At 38.0% G+C, this 17,676-nt stretch overlaps 1 protein-coding gene across 1 annotated transcript; it reads right to left on the bottom strand.

Annotated features, from left to right (window-relative positions):
* Nucleotides 1-768: 768 nt before the first annotated feature.
* Nucleotides 769-17,455, bottom strand: LOC140237571 (sperm-associated antigen 16 protein-like). The gene is made up of 15 exons (XM_072317506.1): nt 17,358-17,455; nt 15,995-16,069; nt 15,501-15,568; nt 14,884-15,008; nt 14,022-14,159; nt 12,359-12,466; nt 11,201-11,318; nt 10,534-10,752; nt 9,583-9,716; nt 8,988-9,131; nt 8,027-8,127; nt 7,431-7,515; nt 4,672-4,798; nt 3,821-4,078; nt 769-3,180 (listed from the first exon to the last, which is right to left on the bottom strand). The coding sequence occupies exons 1-15, from the start codon at nt 17,407-17,409 to the stop codon at nt 3,070-3,072; spliced, it is 1,863 nt and encodes a 620-aa protein (XP_072173607.1). The 5' UTR covers nt 17,410-17,455; the 3' UTR covers nt 769-3,069.
* Nucleotides 17,456-17,676: the final 221 nt, after the last annotated feature.

Raw genomic sequence — 17,676 nt, 5'->3', positions numbered from 1 at the left:
AGAAAGAAAGAAAGAATGATTTGAGCTCTCCCATCTTCTGTGAAATTCTTTTGTGTTATCTTGTAATCATCTTGTGACCATTGGGATAAAACAAAACAAAACAGAACAAAACCAGCCACGAGGATGAATTTAACATAATTTCTGGATTCCTTAGGTTGGTCTCACTTTCAAAAGATTATACATCCAAGTATCTTAGGTAAGATAACATGAATGTTATTTTGTTTTAAAGGAACTATATAATGCAAATGCATGTTGGCTCTGTCACTTATATGAGACCATATGAATATCTAAATATGTGTCATATACAGTGTATTTGTTTATTTTTTAATTTTTCTTCGGATTTCTTGGATACGCATATAAAACTTCCAAATCAAGATTCTGCCTGAGACATCATCATTCTGTCAGTCATTGCTACAGTACTACATGTAATATGATTAACAAAAGACATCACAGGGAAACCGGCAATTTACCCTCAGTCTAGGGGACAGTGCATTCCGATGTCTTTGTGGAGTATTTTGTGGTGCATTTGCATTAATAAGAAATACCTCGCAAAATACAATGGTATTTGAAATAACAGATTTCATCATATATGTGAATGCACCTCATGTGTGTGTGTGTGTGTGTGTGTATGTGTGTGTGTCTGTGAATGCAGGTGTGTGATATATGATTTATCTTGCTTTATCTTTCAGTCTACACACTCAATACGATCTTACGTAAGATTCATCATTTTTGTGACATACATTCAAACCACAAACATCACGCCATGCCCTCTGTGACTTCTGTCTTAACAGGATTTTATTCCATTACACTTTTCAGTCACTGGTCGGCACTATGAGAAATCAAGCGTATCAAGTGTATTAAAATTTGTCATATATATCCATTGAAATAATCTAAGAATAGAATACATGTATATGAATGATACATTCTCACAGTTTGCATTCTTGGGAAATTATCTTATTATCAAAGTACAAAATAAACTAAAAGCAAACACGAAGTATGGAAATTGGTGTATATGCATAATTACATTAAATCAATGTTGATATCATTGTGAATATCTTTTTGATCTGCCACTTTTGCAGACCACAATCATCAGGCTTCTGAGAGCTGAGATTATACACAGGTTCTTTATGACCCCATCCAACGTCACTCTTATGAATCTCTGAACGACCAGTCTTCTAGTGATTTCTGATACAGAGCAGCTCATTAAAATCTTACAACAAAAATCTCATAGAATACTCCTACCTTGACTTTCACTATTACTTCTGTCAATCAATGCATTCCTGAAAGTATGACTCTTTCACATAACTCCACACCTATTAACCAGTCGTCACTTATATCACCAAATATACTGTAAAAGTGGACATTTTGTGCGCAAGTAATTTTTCACGCTCAGCTGGGTAAAATGAATTTCAAGTGTTTTTAATTCCTTGGGATCAGGACATTAACTACTGAAACATATGGCATGCAAAAATATTCATGTGCATTCATTTTTACAGTTTTTGGTCGAGAAAAAATGTACAAAAATTTCCACACCGCGAAAATTTCCACTTTTACAGTACAGTGTACTCCCATTATAACGAAGTCCTCCAGGACTGGATGTTTTCTTTCATTTCATCGAAATTTCGTTAAAACTGAACAAATAAACAATAAAGAAATATAGAGAGGAAAATGTTGCATGCTGAATTTTTACTTTGTTGTAATCGAAATTTTGTTATATCTTTGTTCCTTATTACGGGAGTGCACTATAGTAGAATTTAACAACATACAATATCATGCAATCATGCAACAGTAAACTAATAGTAGTCATTCATATAAAGCATTACAGAGTACAAATATATTCAATTACATTTGTACAAAGTACAATATGGACAGAGCAAATTATCTTCTAAAAAATATTATTGATTTCTTCCCATTCAGTTCCTATCGTATCAATGTGATGGTGACCGATTCTTGATTTATATTCACAAACATAGAATAAGCATTAAAACAATGAAAAAGGGACAGAAAGGAACAGATATGTTACTCCATCTGGACAAAAGATATAACCTTCTGATTCTCATCTGTGATGTCCCCTGTATCCATGCAAATTGACACATGCATGTACACATGAAAGTAAGTACAGTGCACTCCCAGTATAATAAAGTCCTGGGGACCAGCAGTTTTCTTTTGTTACATCGAAATTTTGTTAACTGATCAATATAGTATAACAAAAACATGCAAACCATGCACATATCCATAGTTCTTTATTGAACACTAATCACACACTGAAAAACGATGTTAAATGTGATGCTACCTCATTAATTTCATGCAAATTTTACATCTGAGAGAAAATGTAAAGTTGTTTGTTCTTTCATACTTTGTTTGAAAACAAACACATGAAAAATGATGGTTTAGGACTCAGTTACAGTTTATTATTCCAAAGGTTCATTATTATGAAGGCCTGTCATTCCAAAGGATCAATACTCTCAAAATTCTCAAATCTGAAAGTTTGTAATTTTGAAATTTAGATAAGGTTCTACAATGTAAAGCCTTCACCCATGCATGTTTGTTCTGTTATGCACTTTCTTGAGCGATCCACATTTCTTTTGTTTTTCTAAATCAATGACGCCCGGATACGATTCCATTATAAGGAGAATTTTGCTATAACCGTGTTCGTGTAAGCAAAATTTGCACCATAGACTTTAATGATGATAATTCTGGGACCTGCACTTTCACTTTGTTAAAACAACATTTTGTTATATCCGTGTTCTTTGTAACGGGCGTGCAGTGTATATTGAATGTACAGAGTAAGTTTGATGACTATTTTCTCACCCAAAAATCCATGCCTTGATATCACTATGATAGTTTTTGATCAGTGGTTTGATGCAATGCCCCACAGAGATCTCATCACTCATCTTAGTCAAACAAGAAGAACATAAAGCTACTGTGTACAGTAATAGCCCTTATCAAGTCAGTTAAAACTCTTAACACAGGCTTAAATTTAAGATAAACTGCAAGAATGACAACAGAAACAAAGAATGCTGGCATAAATATATGTATTCATATCTTCAGTAAAGAAAGTCAAGTCTCTCAGGACCAGATCCGGACACTGTTGTCAGCACCTCCTGAGACAAGGTAGTCACCAGCCTTGTCAAACATGACGGCGTGCACAGCATCCTCATGGCCAGCCAGGCTGGAGACCTGCAGTAGGCACACCAAAAATGAGTTGTCAAACCACCAGACATTTACATGAATTATGCCATGACACATAATCTGTCAGCAGGCTTACCACAAGGTAGTAGAAAATTTTCTGCCATCAACACAGTGCATATCACAAAGGTTCAACTTTCATTGACAGGTTTAAAGAACACAGGCTGAATCTAGAGACATAGAAACTACCAGGTATTTAAAAAAAAAAAAAAATGTTTATACCATCTTTCACTAAATGTGCTAAATACTATTTAAGACGCCCCGACTTCCCCCCCCCCCCCCACCAAAAAAAAGTTTCAAAATTTAGACCTGAATTTGAATTTTATATAGACCCATTGCAGAAGATGCACTCGTAATTGCATCTATTACTAATCACTGCTACAGCAACATGCAACAATTACTCAGCTTTTATGATACTTGTTTGTTGTCATGGGAAAAAAGAGAATCTATCAGACAGCTCTAAATCAACCAAGACAACCCAATAAAATGATATATGTATTTAGACTTCAAGCTTTAGATGGTATCATATGCTAGTCTCCAACACAGAAGCTATTTTTATACAACCATACATACACACACACACACACACACACACCTACAAACACAACCAACACCCAAACTGAAAACGAACCTGTCCTGAAGTGAGATCAAACATCTTAATTGTCCCATCATTGCTGCCAACTGCCAGGACGGTACCAGAGGAATCAAAGGCACCACGATTGGCAGGGTGGGGTCCCACATCAAATGTTGCCATGGGAGCACATGTCCTGGTGTCCCACACCTTGACTATGCCATACGAGTCACAGGATGCAATGCTGTCACCTTTCAGACTGAAGGAGGCATGGTTGACTGAGTGCACATGGCCATAGAAGGTTTGACCACACAGACCCTACCAGGTATGAATTGTAGAAGACAAATATTGTAATCTCTGTTGTTGACATTCATGACCATTTTCTACATTCTTTCTTCTTCAGGTAAAGCTTTACTCGCAAGATTAGCACCCTAATGCTGAAATGGTCACACTTAAAATCAGAGGTCAAGATTCATACGTAAGGCCTAAATGAGGGATTGCAAGTGGTGTGATTCTGAATTTATCTATTCAGATTGGGTCTTGAATGTTCATGATCATAATTTTAATACTTTGTAAATTAAATTATTTCACCTGTAGTAGAACTACTCTAAGTAGTTAACACTTATATTTGAGAGTGAAATCAAGTCACTCTGAATGCACTGTGATTCAAGAAATCATTACACATGAACTGAATGATTGTTGGCTTGGTATCTTGTAAAATGCATGGCCATGGCACCACTACACAGCAGTCATTTTTGCCTGCCAAAACAACATAACAACAATGGGATATGCAAATATAGGCCCCATGGGTGCAAGAACAACACTGTCACATATTCCTGTATTATTCTCCTGTGCTTCTCCACTATCAGAATGTGACGAGGAAAATACATGAGAGAGTTGTGGACACTCACTGTGCGGGCATCCCAGAGAGAGACTGTTTTGTCTGCAGAGGCTGTCAGGATGTTGTTGGAGAAGGGAAGGAACATGATGGAGTTCACCGAGTCTGCATGGCCACGCAGGGTGTAGCGACATCGCAAACTGAAAAATGATGAGTTTATGATTGAGCACAGCCAGATTCAAAACTTGATAGCAATATCACAAAATTTCCTCTGTAGATAACCTGCTTATGTATCCAAACAATACAAATCCTTTTCTCTTTGTGCTACCTTACAGCACTCTATGTTTATGGCTTTGACATGTCACTTCACAGAGTTTGAAGAATATCCTGGTTTCTTATCAAAATCAAACACTACGGATTGCAAGATAGTGAAAAGGACATTAGACAAAAATCTGAGACAATAGTAAGTGCATAATAGGAACTAGAAATGTCGCTATGGCGACTGGTATGCCTCCGCCATAATGCATGCTTCTCCTAATAGGTCTAGATTGTATATATGGACAATGTGTGATTACATTTTCACAAAATTGGGAAAATATTAAAATAACAAGTTTGTCACAAATGTGTTGAATGTTCACCTTCCATGACCTAGGTTTAATTGGATGAATAGGAGAGCATGTATTTGGGGATTTAAGGACTTTAAAGGGATAGTACAGTTTTGGTTGAGATGATCGAGAAATAGGCTTTCGAATTTTTGCAAGATACCAAGAAAACACTTATGATATAGCACAGAGCATACCATTTTAAGAGGAATTCAAAGTTTATTTGATGAAAATCGGGTTTGGAATAACTGAAACATCCAAAAACAAAGTAAAACAAAGCGATCGTTACAAAGTGTGGGTCCCACACTTTATTAGAATCGTTCTTTTTTGGATATCTCAGCCATTTCAAAACCAATTTTTATCAAATAAACGTTGAATTCCTCATAAAATTGCATGCTCTTTCATATTTCATATGAGATTTCTCATTATCTCACCTAAAAATGTTAGAAACCTGAAATTAGGTATCAACCAGAACTGTACGATCCCTTTAACTTGACTTTGACCCATTCATACGTTTATGCATTGAGTAATTTTCAAGGTATGGAGAAAATGTGCAATTTCTGTATTGAATAGTAAATTGTTACCATTTTAATCTGGCCTTTGACCCTAAAATTCATAAGATAATCTCTGTCAGGCAGAACATGCATAAATATGTAGTAAGTTTCAACTTGAAGATAACTTGAGCCACTTCCGAGATATGGAGGAAAAAGTTAGTTCAGCACTTTCACTTGATCTTTGACCTTTTGACCTTTGAGGCAAAGAAAAAGAAAGAAAAAAAAAAGAACTTTCCAGAGAATCTCTATTAGGTTATACATGCATACACCAAGTGTAAAAATAAAAAATCCTGCTGGCATTGCATAAACATGAGGGAAAAAGTAAAATTTTGAAGTGTCGCCCTTGACCTTTGACCCCTGACCTTTGACCCCATGAACCCTAAATTGTCTAGATAATCACTGCCAGTCAGTACATGTATATATACCTTGTTCCATGAAGATATCTTGAACAATTTCCAAGGTATGGAGAAAAAAGTGAAGTTTTAATATTTTTACTTGACCTTTTGACCTTTGACCTTTGACTTCATGACCCCAAACTTTCACCAGAGAATCTTAATTGGGTAATACATGTATACACTAAGTTTCAAGGACATATCTTCAGGCATTGCATAGATAATGTGGAAATAGTGAAATTTTATGTTTTTGACCTTGACCTTTTGACCTTTGACCTTGAGCATGTGCACCCACAAGTTGATAGGCACAACTTCACCCCCTAATACACATACATGCCAAGTTTCATTAGGATGCCTCAAAAGGTTTTTTAGTTATGCTGTCCACAAAATTCATTACGGACGGACGGAAGGACGGACGGACAACCCGAAAACATAATGCCTCAGGCACCACTTCATGGAGGAGGCATAAAAAACATATACAGGCACACATTCCAAACATCAAACAAATCAATATGCTGCAGGCAGAGCATGTCAATCCTAATTTTCATGTTAACAAATCTTTCATTCATAGGGTATAACTCCATAGATATGTGCACAACAAGCCAGCAAGCTGTGGTCTTGTTGGTGATGGTGCGAAACTGATGACCATAGAAAATTCAAGTTGATGGCATGCATTTTTCTGCAAGGAATTAGACTAACTTACATGATACAAAAGATGACTTTGTAGTCAACAATATATTTAAACAGTGGGGTTTGAAATGGAAGTGACAAGTCCAAAGACTAATGACCACACCAGGGGCCATAAAATATTTTTAAGGGGAGGGGGGGGGGGCTGTGTCAATGGCCAATGGCAACCTCCTGCTTCTGCAGGAAGAATCTTGAGGGCAGAACCTTTGGAATGTCATGGGTCTCAGTTTGATTTTTTTTACCCATTTTCTTTTCTTTTTTTTTTGTTTGTTTGAAGAGCGAAAGGTGTGTCTCTGTGTGTGTGTGTGTGTGTGTGTGTGTGTGTGTGTGTGAGGGGGGGGGGGGGGTCCCTCAGCCTCCCTGGTTCTGCAGCCCCTGCATCCTCACAAGCATTTGAAACCTTTTGGATGGATGATTCTGTACTCTCCCTCTCAGTAATGTTGAAAACAAGTGATCCCACTGATTGACTGAACTTAATCATTGACATTTGCCACAGAGATCAATTTGTTTACTTGTTTACTTTGCTAATTTGCTCACTTTTTTTTTTTTTTTTTGGGGGGGGGGGATCAATTTGCACATAGTTTTAATTTGCCTCACCTGTGAAGATCCCATATCTTGGATGTGTTGTCCATGGAGGCACTAGCCACAAAGTCACCACAAGTATGCCAGGTACATCCCCATACTATAGGTGGAAGAGAAAAAATTGCACTCACAAATTAAATGACAAGCCTGTCGGAGTCTTCTGTAGGTATCAAAGCAGGTGATGACATAGTATGTCTGACTTGCTGAATATAAAATCCAGGTAATTCTTCCCTAGACCATATATAGGGCCCCCCTCCCCTTTTTTTTTGGGGGGGGGGGGGGAGGTGGAGGGAAAGGATTTTTCGTTCATGTACTTTCATATATCATTGCCTGCCCTTCACCAGAAGAGCCCTAGCATGAAATTTCGATCCAAAATAAAATTTTGTGATATAATTGGATAGAGTTTTGAAAGCTTTTTCATATGATGTAATCATCATTTTTTTTTTGTGTGGGATTTTTCAAACGCTCAAGCCTTAGTCCCTTCTGCTAGCCAGGCTACGATATGCAATTTACCACAAAAGTGGCAACGTCTCAGGTGCACATGAGCCACCACTGGTAGCCAACTAGTGGCAACCACTGATCAACAAAGATCCTTTGAAAAAACTGCTTACCTGCATGCTGGTGTTCTGTAAATGTATGTACACACTCTGCCTTGGAGAAATCCCATATCTTCACTGTAGCATCTCCACTGGCTGTCACAAGCTGGGATCCACTGAAATAAGAACAGAATGTGACTGTCATACAATATTCTCATGTTTGCTTCACACTTGAAGTGCTCTAAAATTATGAAGAAACACAAGTCATTTTTGTTTTTAATGCATTTCCAATTAGTACAAGATAATAAATTCAAGCAGTTTTGGAATATAAAAAAGTCAAACTTAGATTTGAAAAGTAAAAAAACATTTGTTGCAGGCACTTTTTCAAGCTTATCTACACTAGAATCAATTAATTTCAATGGTTAAAAGTTGAAATAATCTACTTTGTATCAATTTAACCAAAAAAAAAAAAAACAATTTGCTTGGATTTGCACACGATATCATGAATTTGAGCTGTTTTTGGGTTGACATGCATATATGCAAAACATTACGTAACTTCAGAACAGTGTACCTGGACGTCGCAAATTTGGTCTCAAAATATGGGGGAGACTTCAATGAAAAAAAGTCACGAAATGATGCAGCAAAATTTTTGCGCGTTGCGGAATCGTGGCGCGAAATGTCGAGGGGGGGTCAATTTGACCCCCCCCCCCCCAATTAAAATAGGGTTAAAGCATCATAAGCCCATTTGTTGACAAATATTTTGTACCACAATATCCTTGTAGCAGGCACAAAACAATTTTAGCTTCTCAACAGTGAAGCCTTTAACCAAATTAAATATAATACTCAGCAAGTGCTGTGCTATGCCAAATATGAACTTAATTCAAATACCCTGAATGTCAAAATGGAAGACAAAGCAACTGAAGTACCGGGTAACTGAGAACATTTGGGCAAGCATTGAATTGATGTACACAATTTTACACATACCCATGTATCTCATCAGGAATTTCAATGTGAAATTGAGCCGTGTGCCTCTTACCTGGGGTGGAAATCACAGTCCCCTATCCAGTCTGTGTGCCCCTCCCCTGTCATGATAATATCACCACTGGGAATGGCCCACATCTTCCAGGTTTGGTCATCACTCACCGTGGCCAAGATCTGCTTGCGAGGATGGAGGGCAAGCCTAACAAAAACAAAAACAAAACAACAACAGCAATGAAATTGATGCAAGATGTAATAGAGATGTTCTTTCAAACTCGTGCATAACTGGAAGCACTATGATAGTTTCCAAGTGGATGTAAATGAAATAAGTGTAACTAGGGGGTAGGCAAAGGATTTATTCTGGTGTTCTATTTTCAGCATATCATACAAATACACATGACAATAAAATAAAGGTTTCCATGGCTCCATTTTGGGGATGGAGATTTACATACTGGTAGATGCAAAGAGTATCATTACACATGCAACAAAAAATATGGGGATTTTCTTTTTTCTATCCCAAGCAGAAACTATGACACTGCAAATCAAAATTGACTGACATAACAAAAAGCATAATATACTTGTTGTTTTGATATATTTGGCAGGTAGGTTTAATGTAAGGACAGCTTCCAGCCATTGCTGATTAGTTTTTTTACCCGCTAATGGCCAGTGAGTGTGCTTGAAAGGAATGGGTCAGCCGGAAGCCTCCAGTCCTGGTCAGATGAGCTGATGGACCCTTCACATTGGCCAGCTGTGGGTTTACACCATTGTCGACAGGGAATTCACTATCCTGGTGGACACAATTCAGAAAAAAGAAAATTTAATACCATAATTTAAGCTGACATGTAACAAAAAGGTGTTCATAGGTGATATGTTGAAATGGGTTCTCCTTTATATCAGGCTTCAGCTTTTCAAAAAAAAAAAAAAATCCATTAACACTAAGCTGCTCTTGTCAATCTTATTGGGATGAGGTATGTTACATAAGTAATCTTTCTGTATCGTGCACATACTTGTAATTGGCTGTTATGCCTGACATTTACAAAGAAAGCTCTATGAAAGTCCTAACTGAATTACTACAGAAACTCCATGTTGGTCATTTAATCTGAGCAAATTGACTACTGTATACGCCATATATTTCGCAAGTCTAAATTTTCGCAAATTGGAAATTCTCGACGATTTCGCGAGTGGTTAAAAATTCACGATTGTGGAGTCCTGTACTGAACGGAGAAATGTACGTCACTTTCACATTAGGATCAGAGTCAATATTTTCATGTGTCTATTTCGCGAATACGGAGTACCTGACTCGCGAAATTCGCGAAAATAAAAACGCGAAATATTTGGCGTATACAGTATCAGAAGGATAGCTTATTTCAATATTTGCAGCAGTAGGAACCCTACTGATTTTTAATCATTGATTAATCAAATCAATTCTTTAGAACCCTGTTCATAAACAATCATTAAAAATCATGACAAGTCTCTTTTTGTTATCATGTGCCATCTGATTGATATACATAACTTTACTTTTTTATTCTTAAAAATATTGACCCTATGACACGACATGACTAGTGTACCCATGGAATAGTCATGTAAAGCACCATTCATCATACCTCAGGGTGTCTGGGCAGGGTTTGGTTGGTTACATCCAGGCTACTGGGGTCCACCTTCTGTGGCTCTTTGGTCAGTTCCCGTGCCTCATGGACAGCCTGCTGGGTGGGGCCTACCCCAGACGCATACATGAGGCGGCGCTCTTCCTTCGTCATCTCGTGTGTGGCCCCCTCTCTCAGTCCACTTTCAAGACTACGCAGGGTAGCTTGCAGTGCAGACACCTGCCACACATGAAATAAGATATGTGAGAAAAGTGGGTAAATAGGCCATCATTGCAGGCAAAATAATCACAAAAAAGACCTTTTTTCTTTATCAGAATATTAGTGTAGTGTTACATGGAAGGAAGTCATGATGTGTAACTTCCAAGAAATCAAGAGAGCAGTGGATGACAGGTAATTCTACTGGTTTCTTTTTCTGACATGTTTGTCAAAATGAAGATCAGCAGTTGTGATCTTACAAATTATACTTTTGTACAGAGGGGGCAATTGAAAAAAAGAAAGAAAAAAAGAAATGAGCCATAGCAAATCTTCACCCTTTTTCATTAATAATCTTGTTCTGTCAATTCTACGTTTGTTCTTTAGCTCCATCTCCCATATGTTAGTGCAATATATTATGACATGTTTTAGACAAAAATGTTACATATCAAGAAGGCTGAAATGAGTGGCCCACCTGATTGATGGCCCTGTCTCTCTCCAGTTTGGCCAGCATCCGCTCCTTCATCACAGTTTCATACTTTTGCTTCAGCTGCTGCAGAGTGGGCTCATATGACATGTAGTGGCGCTTCAACCTGAAACCCAACACAACAAACAATGAAGTCCATACACATGAAAGTACTAGTATTTCTCTTCAGTGTTATCTACAATCTGCACTGGTGAAAATCTACATACACCTGTGAGTGTATCTGAAGCACAAACCAACATACGTACATGGGGTGTTGACACGAGTGCCCGTGCAAGTAGACATAGTGAAGTAGTAGCAAGTAGTAGCAGACAAGGTTAAGTGACACAACATTTTAATTACGAACATTTCTGACATCTGTTTGATTAATGCCCTACAGGAAAATAACCAGAGTCTATTCTGGGGTAGAAGGCAAGGTTTGACAGAATAAGAGTAAAACTGTAGCTTGAATGTAATGAAGTTCAAATGTCAGATGTTAAAGGGATCGTATAGTTTTGGTTGAGACCTAATTTCAGGTTTCTAACATTTTTTTGGTGAGATAATGAGAAACCTCACATAAAATATGAAAGAGCATGTAATTCCATGAGGAATTCAATGTTTATTTGATGAAAATTGGTTTTGAAATGGCCGAGATATCCAAAACAGAGCAATTCTAATATTACGATCACTTTGTTTTACTTTGTTTTTGGATGTTTCAGTCATTCCAAACCCGATTTTCATCAAATAAACTTTGAATTCCTCTTAAAATGGTATGCTCTGTACTATTTCATAAGTGTTTTCTTGGTATCTCCCATAAAGTTAAGAGCCCAATTCTCATATCCACCACTACTGTACCATCCCTTGAAGATCAGATTTATATACACTGTACTCTGCAATTCACTCTTGATTTTGTGACACGTATGGAAATCTTGTAAGTACTACTTTAAAGAACCTTGAAGACACTTATGTACAATGTGCATTTTTTTTTTTAAAGAGAATTGACCCAGACAGGAAAGTCATGTTCTGTCTGGAAAATAAAAAAGAGTGCAAAAAATACTCACAGATCTACTTAGGAACTTTGACTATAATTGTTCACTCTGAACACTTTGAACTCTTCACAACTGCTGTAACAAAAAGTGCAATGCCACCTGAAGCAACTTTTGAACTCACCTTTTGATGTCATCAATCAGTTTGTTCTTCTCCTGCACCACTCGCTTGTGATGCATGCGGTGGAAGTCACGCTCTTTACGAAGCTTGACATAAGTCTCCTTAGCTTTCCTGTCAATGAATATTAAAATATGTAGAGGTTTAGAATGTAGAAGGAACATACCATGCATAGAGGCACATGAGTGAACAGCTGCACTGTTGCAAGCTACAACATAGCACACATGTTCCAAGAACTGCAGAGTATATCAGAGATCCCAAGAATTTCTTGAATGGGAAATTCTCTTCCCTGGACCTCTAGCAAATTGGAGTCTCCGATTGCACAGAAAGGTGCACGACATTATGCGTGTGTAGCACACACCAAAAGCTCAAATCATGACGTCCCATGCAGTCTGGAACACTTGCCTTGGAAGCTCTATAGGATTATAGATGCTCTCTGGTGCTATCTTAACCTTATTTTTGAACATAATGACAAAAGTTGGGTGGGAGAAAGCTAGAAAACTAGAGCTTTTAAGCGGGAGAAATTCGAACACATGTGGGAGAGTGGGCATCTCTGATATGTATACATGTATGTACAGTTGTTAACTCATGAAGTACACTTGTGTGCACATTTGCTGAGACGGGCTAAACAAGATAAGTCCAACCTGCCTGAGTGGTGACCTGCCCATAGCGGCTGCTTGCCGTATATGGTCACTAAAAATTATTCCCTTCGAGAGAAAAGCCATGTTAAAGACCCTGTCTATAGCAGCGGCCTGTCAATAGCAGTCATCTTCTTTGTCTCCCTTGGGTGGTCACTTTAGACAGTTTGGAGTGTAGATAATATGTATGACAATGTCTATAACTTACATGTCAAAACTGCCAAATTCATGCAGTAATATTTACTTTACTGAACCAAGCATATGCCATAAATACCAAAGTGCATGGTATCTATTCACATGTAAAGGGATATGTACACAACAGACTAAACCAGAAGGCTCTACCAAACTGTAATGAGTTTGGCCATGAAACATCATCCAGCAAAGTGCAACTGAAAAAAATAAAGAAAATTAAATTAACAGCTTTCTTGTAAGCAGGTTTCACAGAAACCAGTAAATAATATGGAATCACTGCTATCAAAATCCTGGCCATCCAACACACTGCTAATTATGACGAGAGACCTGGGGGTCTCGTGCTCACCTGAGTACCGCCAGTTCACCTTCCATGCATTCTTGCAGAAAAACACAGCAAAACAGGGAAAGGGGTGGGGGAACATTATGCACATTTGAATGAATTGAGATCCTATTACCCTCATGATACTACCAGCCAAGTTTGGTGAAAACTAGACCATGTGTTTTCAAGAAGATGATGAAAATTGGGCCCTTATTGCTGTCCACCCCCCTATCTGCCAAAAGTAAACTCAAAATTACTACAGTCACTGATGTTATCTAAGCTCTGTCACTTCTGGTACTAGAAAAAAAAAAATTGGAAAGAATCTCTAGATCAGAGGATTTGGCTCTCGGCTGCCCAACGTAAAGGCATGATGCAAATATATATACTCTAGGGATGATATGGACTATGGATGCAGACACTGCGCAATGGATGATTGCGATACCTCACTTGAGGCTTTGGCTCAGGTGAGCTGATAAGTATGGAAAGAGGCACAAAAGGGCCTTCATCTGATTTGAATTACATGGCAGCTGCTCTAAACTTGTTCACATCATGACGGAGTGTCTTGACAGTCCCATCCAGCTGCTGGTTGCGGCAGTAGATGTCAGGCACAGTGCCCACGTCTTCCTCATTCAACTGTCCTCGCTGCTGCAGTTCATACCTGCAGGTAAAACATTAGGGATTTAGTAATCTTGACTCCACTGATATTATGTCAAGAACACAAAATGGCTTGGGATTACATGTAAAGGAAAATAATCAATTCAATACCTTTCGTGATTGATGATGCAAGGGTTTAAGGCATCTTTCTGAATTTTACATTTCAGTTTGATTCTTTAACTTAAAGATGAAACGATGTTGATGAGAAAGAATACAGGCCATGGCAATCTGAAATAATTACTGCTAACCTTACGTAACGCTCGATGAAATCAACCTCAACAAATGCTGACTTATTACTGACAAACAAATATGGTGAGCATGAACACATCAGTACATAGATGTAACAGAAGGACAGAGGGTAAGAATCCAAGCAGCACTTGAGAAGAGAAAGTTTTTTCCTTTTGACATAATTCAACATATTATTGTGATGAATACATGCAAAACAATGACATACCATTGTTTTCTGAAAATACAGGACCTTGTACAACATGCAGCCCAAATTTCCCTGATCTCCACCAAGCTTTCTGCATCTACTGCTAGCTGTACAGTGCTTCCTAACACCTCTTACAATTATTTTCACTATCATTGCCATACTATAATTCCTTTTGTCATCATGCAGCAGGTAAATTATCACCTTTGTTAGGTGACAAGGCAAAGCAAGCAAATAAAAACAATTCAAACACACTCGCACATTTACAAAGAAAGACCCTTATTTCAGCTTTACTAACCATTCTGTCTGAAAACAGTCGAGTGTCCTATTCATGCCCATCTTGACTAAGAAGTTGCGAACAAAGTCATCAACAACCTCTGGGCGAAGGGTGACAGGTGGGGGTATCAGCCCTTCCTTTCTCTCCTAGATAGGAAAAGACAATAACAAAAAAAAAATACTAAACATTGGTCTGTTGAAGGTACATGAAGTTTTTATTTCTCTTTGAAGTACATGTATATTCTCTTCCCAGTTGTTGTTTGTTTTTTGTTTTTTCAAACTTTTGCAGTGGATTTTGGTGTACTCATTTGATAAATCAAAATTACATGTATCATCAAAGTTATCCAAATCACCAAAGGGTGCAGTCAGCTGATGTAACAAAGATGATGGAGGTTGTAAGGTTAAGCAAAGTACACAGTATATACTGGGTCCACAATTCAAATTCACTTTAAAAATTATTCCAATAAATGCAGGTACCTGTACATTTTCTTCTTCTTTTTTTTGTTCTTAAAAGGACTGAATCTTAATCAGTGTTTGAGTAATCATGTAATTTCATATACAGCTAAGTGCAAAAGAAGTCAGTTTCACCCATGTCTACCAGTCACAGTACCCCTCTCCCTCTCCCTCTCCCCTACTCACTGTAGCCTCTTGGTCTTCTTGGGCCTCCTGAATAGTGCGTACAGCATGGTTGAGATCCTCATCAATTTCTGCAAGAGAAAAAAGAAAATCTGAATAATAATGTTTCTGTGTGAGAGACAAACCTGTTTTTCTTTGTTTTTTCACAAATTGTCTAACCACTAGGAAAAAAAAAAGGATCTGCAGCTAGTCAATCAAAAATCTAGGCCTGACATCTAGGATGAGTTGATGTAAAAAGAAGAAGAAGACAGCGGCCCATCCTCTCCCCCACTCCCCCCTCCCCACCCCCCCCCCCCCTCCCATAATAGACATAAACATCCTCTCCATGCTTTGTTTTGCTTGTGATTCAATAGATTAGGCTTCTAAGCTTGGATGTAAGACATGATATACAATAAACACAAACATGGGCCATATTTTCACCCAAAATGATGAATTTTACACAGATTCAATGCTAATAACTACACAATCTGTATATTATCACACCTTTAAAGAATTACCTGAGAGGAGGTCATCATCAATAGGAATCTCTTCATATTGAAATTCATCTCCAGAATCATCAGGGATGGAAGCACCTGTTATGAGTTATCAAAGCTAAGGAAACAAACTAGAATGCATTCATTAGACATCACCACTTATGACCTTAAAGTTTTTGCAATAAAATTTATGTGTTCAAAAGTACATTATCCTTTCAAACTAGGTTACATGCATTGATGATAAAGAGAGTTGTAAAAATTATAGGTAAAAAAAAACACTGAACAGGAACATTAATCAATATAACTAATAGTAGATGTTATTACCAAATAGTGATATGGATCCTAATTGAATGATTGCTGAGAGTTGCCATGTGACCAGTCCTTTGAATATTCTACCTAGAGGCCCAACTTTAACTTTTCTCAAGGCATTAATATACAAATGACTGGACTATCAACGACTGCCTGTCTGTCTGTGTTCAGTTGCATTGCTTGTGCACAACATATTATGCACTGCAGTTGTGTGTAGATCAGTTTAGCTTGGAGCTGGTGCTGGCCTGGCAATCTCCTGAAAGTGGCTGCCACAGAATCTAAATAATGTGACCATTTCATAAAACAAATAATGCACATTACATGGTCAGGTGTTAGAAAAAATATCAATCCTCCATAACTTTGGAATAGTCAAAAACACACTTGACTTTACCTCACATGTTAACAACTGCCAGCTGCTTCAAAGTTATCATTTGGTACATAATTTATACTAACATTATGACACCCATAAATCTGCATCATTTGTATTCTTCAACCGCACTAGCGACCCCAACCCATACAGCGCCCCGCGCCGGGGTTACATTTGTATAGACCGCCTATTTGTCTAGGATCTAGACTTCTACTCACAGAAATAGTACTTAGATCCTACTCAGCTACTATTTTGCATTTGTCCTAGGAACATCAGGTCCCCTACTTTGGTTTTTGATGCATCCAAACGAATAGACACATAACGTTATATCACAAACTAAAACCCAGCGCCAGCCTGCACTACCAGGTACCACCTGGCCCCTGGCAAATATATTCCCTGAACAGCATTTCTCATTAGAATAACCAGGATCAGGAGGACTACAAAATGGGAAAAATACTAGTACACGGTACAAGATACACGGTTATGGTTACAACTTTAATACAAAGGAGTAGACTATATATTGTGACTGCACGACACGGTGAATAGGTTGACGGCGAAAACATAACAAGCAAATACATACGTGGGACTAGCACATGTCAAGGGTTAGTCAAAAGGCCCACTCCATTATTTGTTCTTACTTTATTTCTTAATCAAGATAATCGAAAATTACAAGAATAATTCTTAGTAACATGATCATTTCTAAAAGGATACGTTCTAAGTAATAAGCGCCTTCTTCGCCAATTCTCTCCCTTGTCGAAGCCATCGTTCTCGTTTCCTTGATAACCGATGACAAGCTTTGTGTTCGAGAAATCACAATACATACTGTACGTACTGAACGTTAGTACATGTACACACAGGTTGCTTTCACTGTGCGTCGCTCCGTCGTCACCGAGCTTCTAGTTGCTACGTACAAATTGCGCATGCTCGGTCGTCATCGTCCTCCCAGGGCTAGGGGCGACGCATAACCGTACTGTAATCAGACTTTGAACAGCTGAGTGCAAAATTTGATATTTTTCATCTTCTACTTTCT

The sequence above is a fragment of the Diadema setosum genome, chromosome 14, assembly GCF_964275005.1.
Source record: "Diadema setosum chromosome 14, eeDiaSeto1, whole genome shotgun sequence".
NCBI lineage: Eukaryota > Metazoa > Echinodermata > Echinoidea > Diadematoida > Diadematidae > Diadema > Diadema setosum.
The sequence above is the reverse complement of the archived record's forward strand: the minus strand, read 5'-3'. Positions and strand labels throughout refer to the sequence as shown.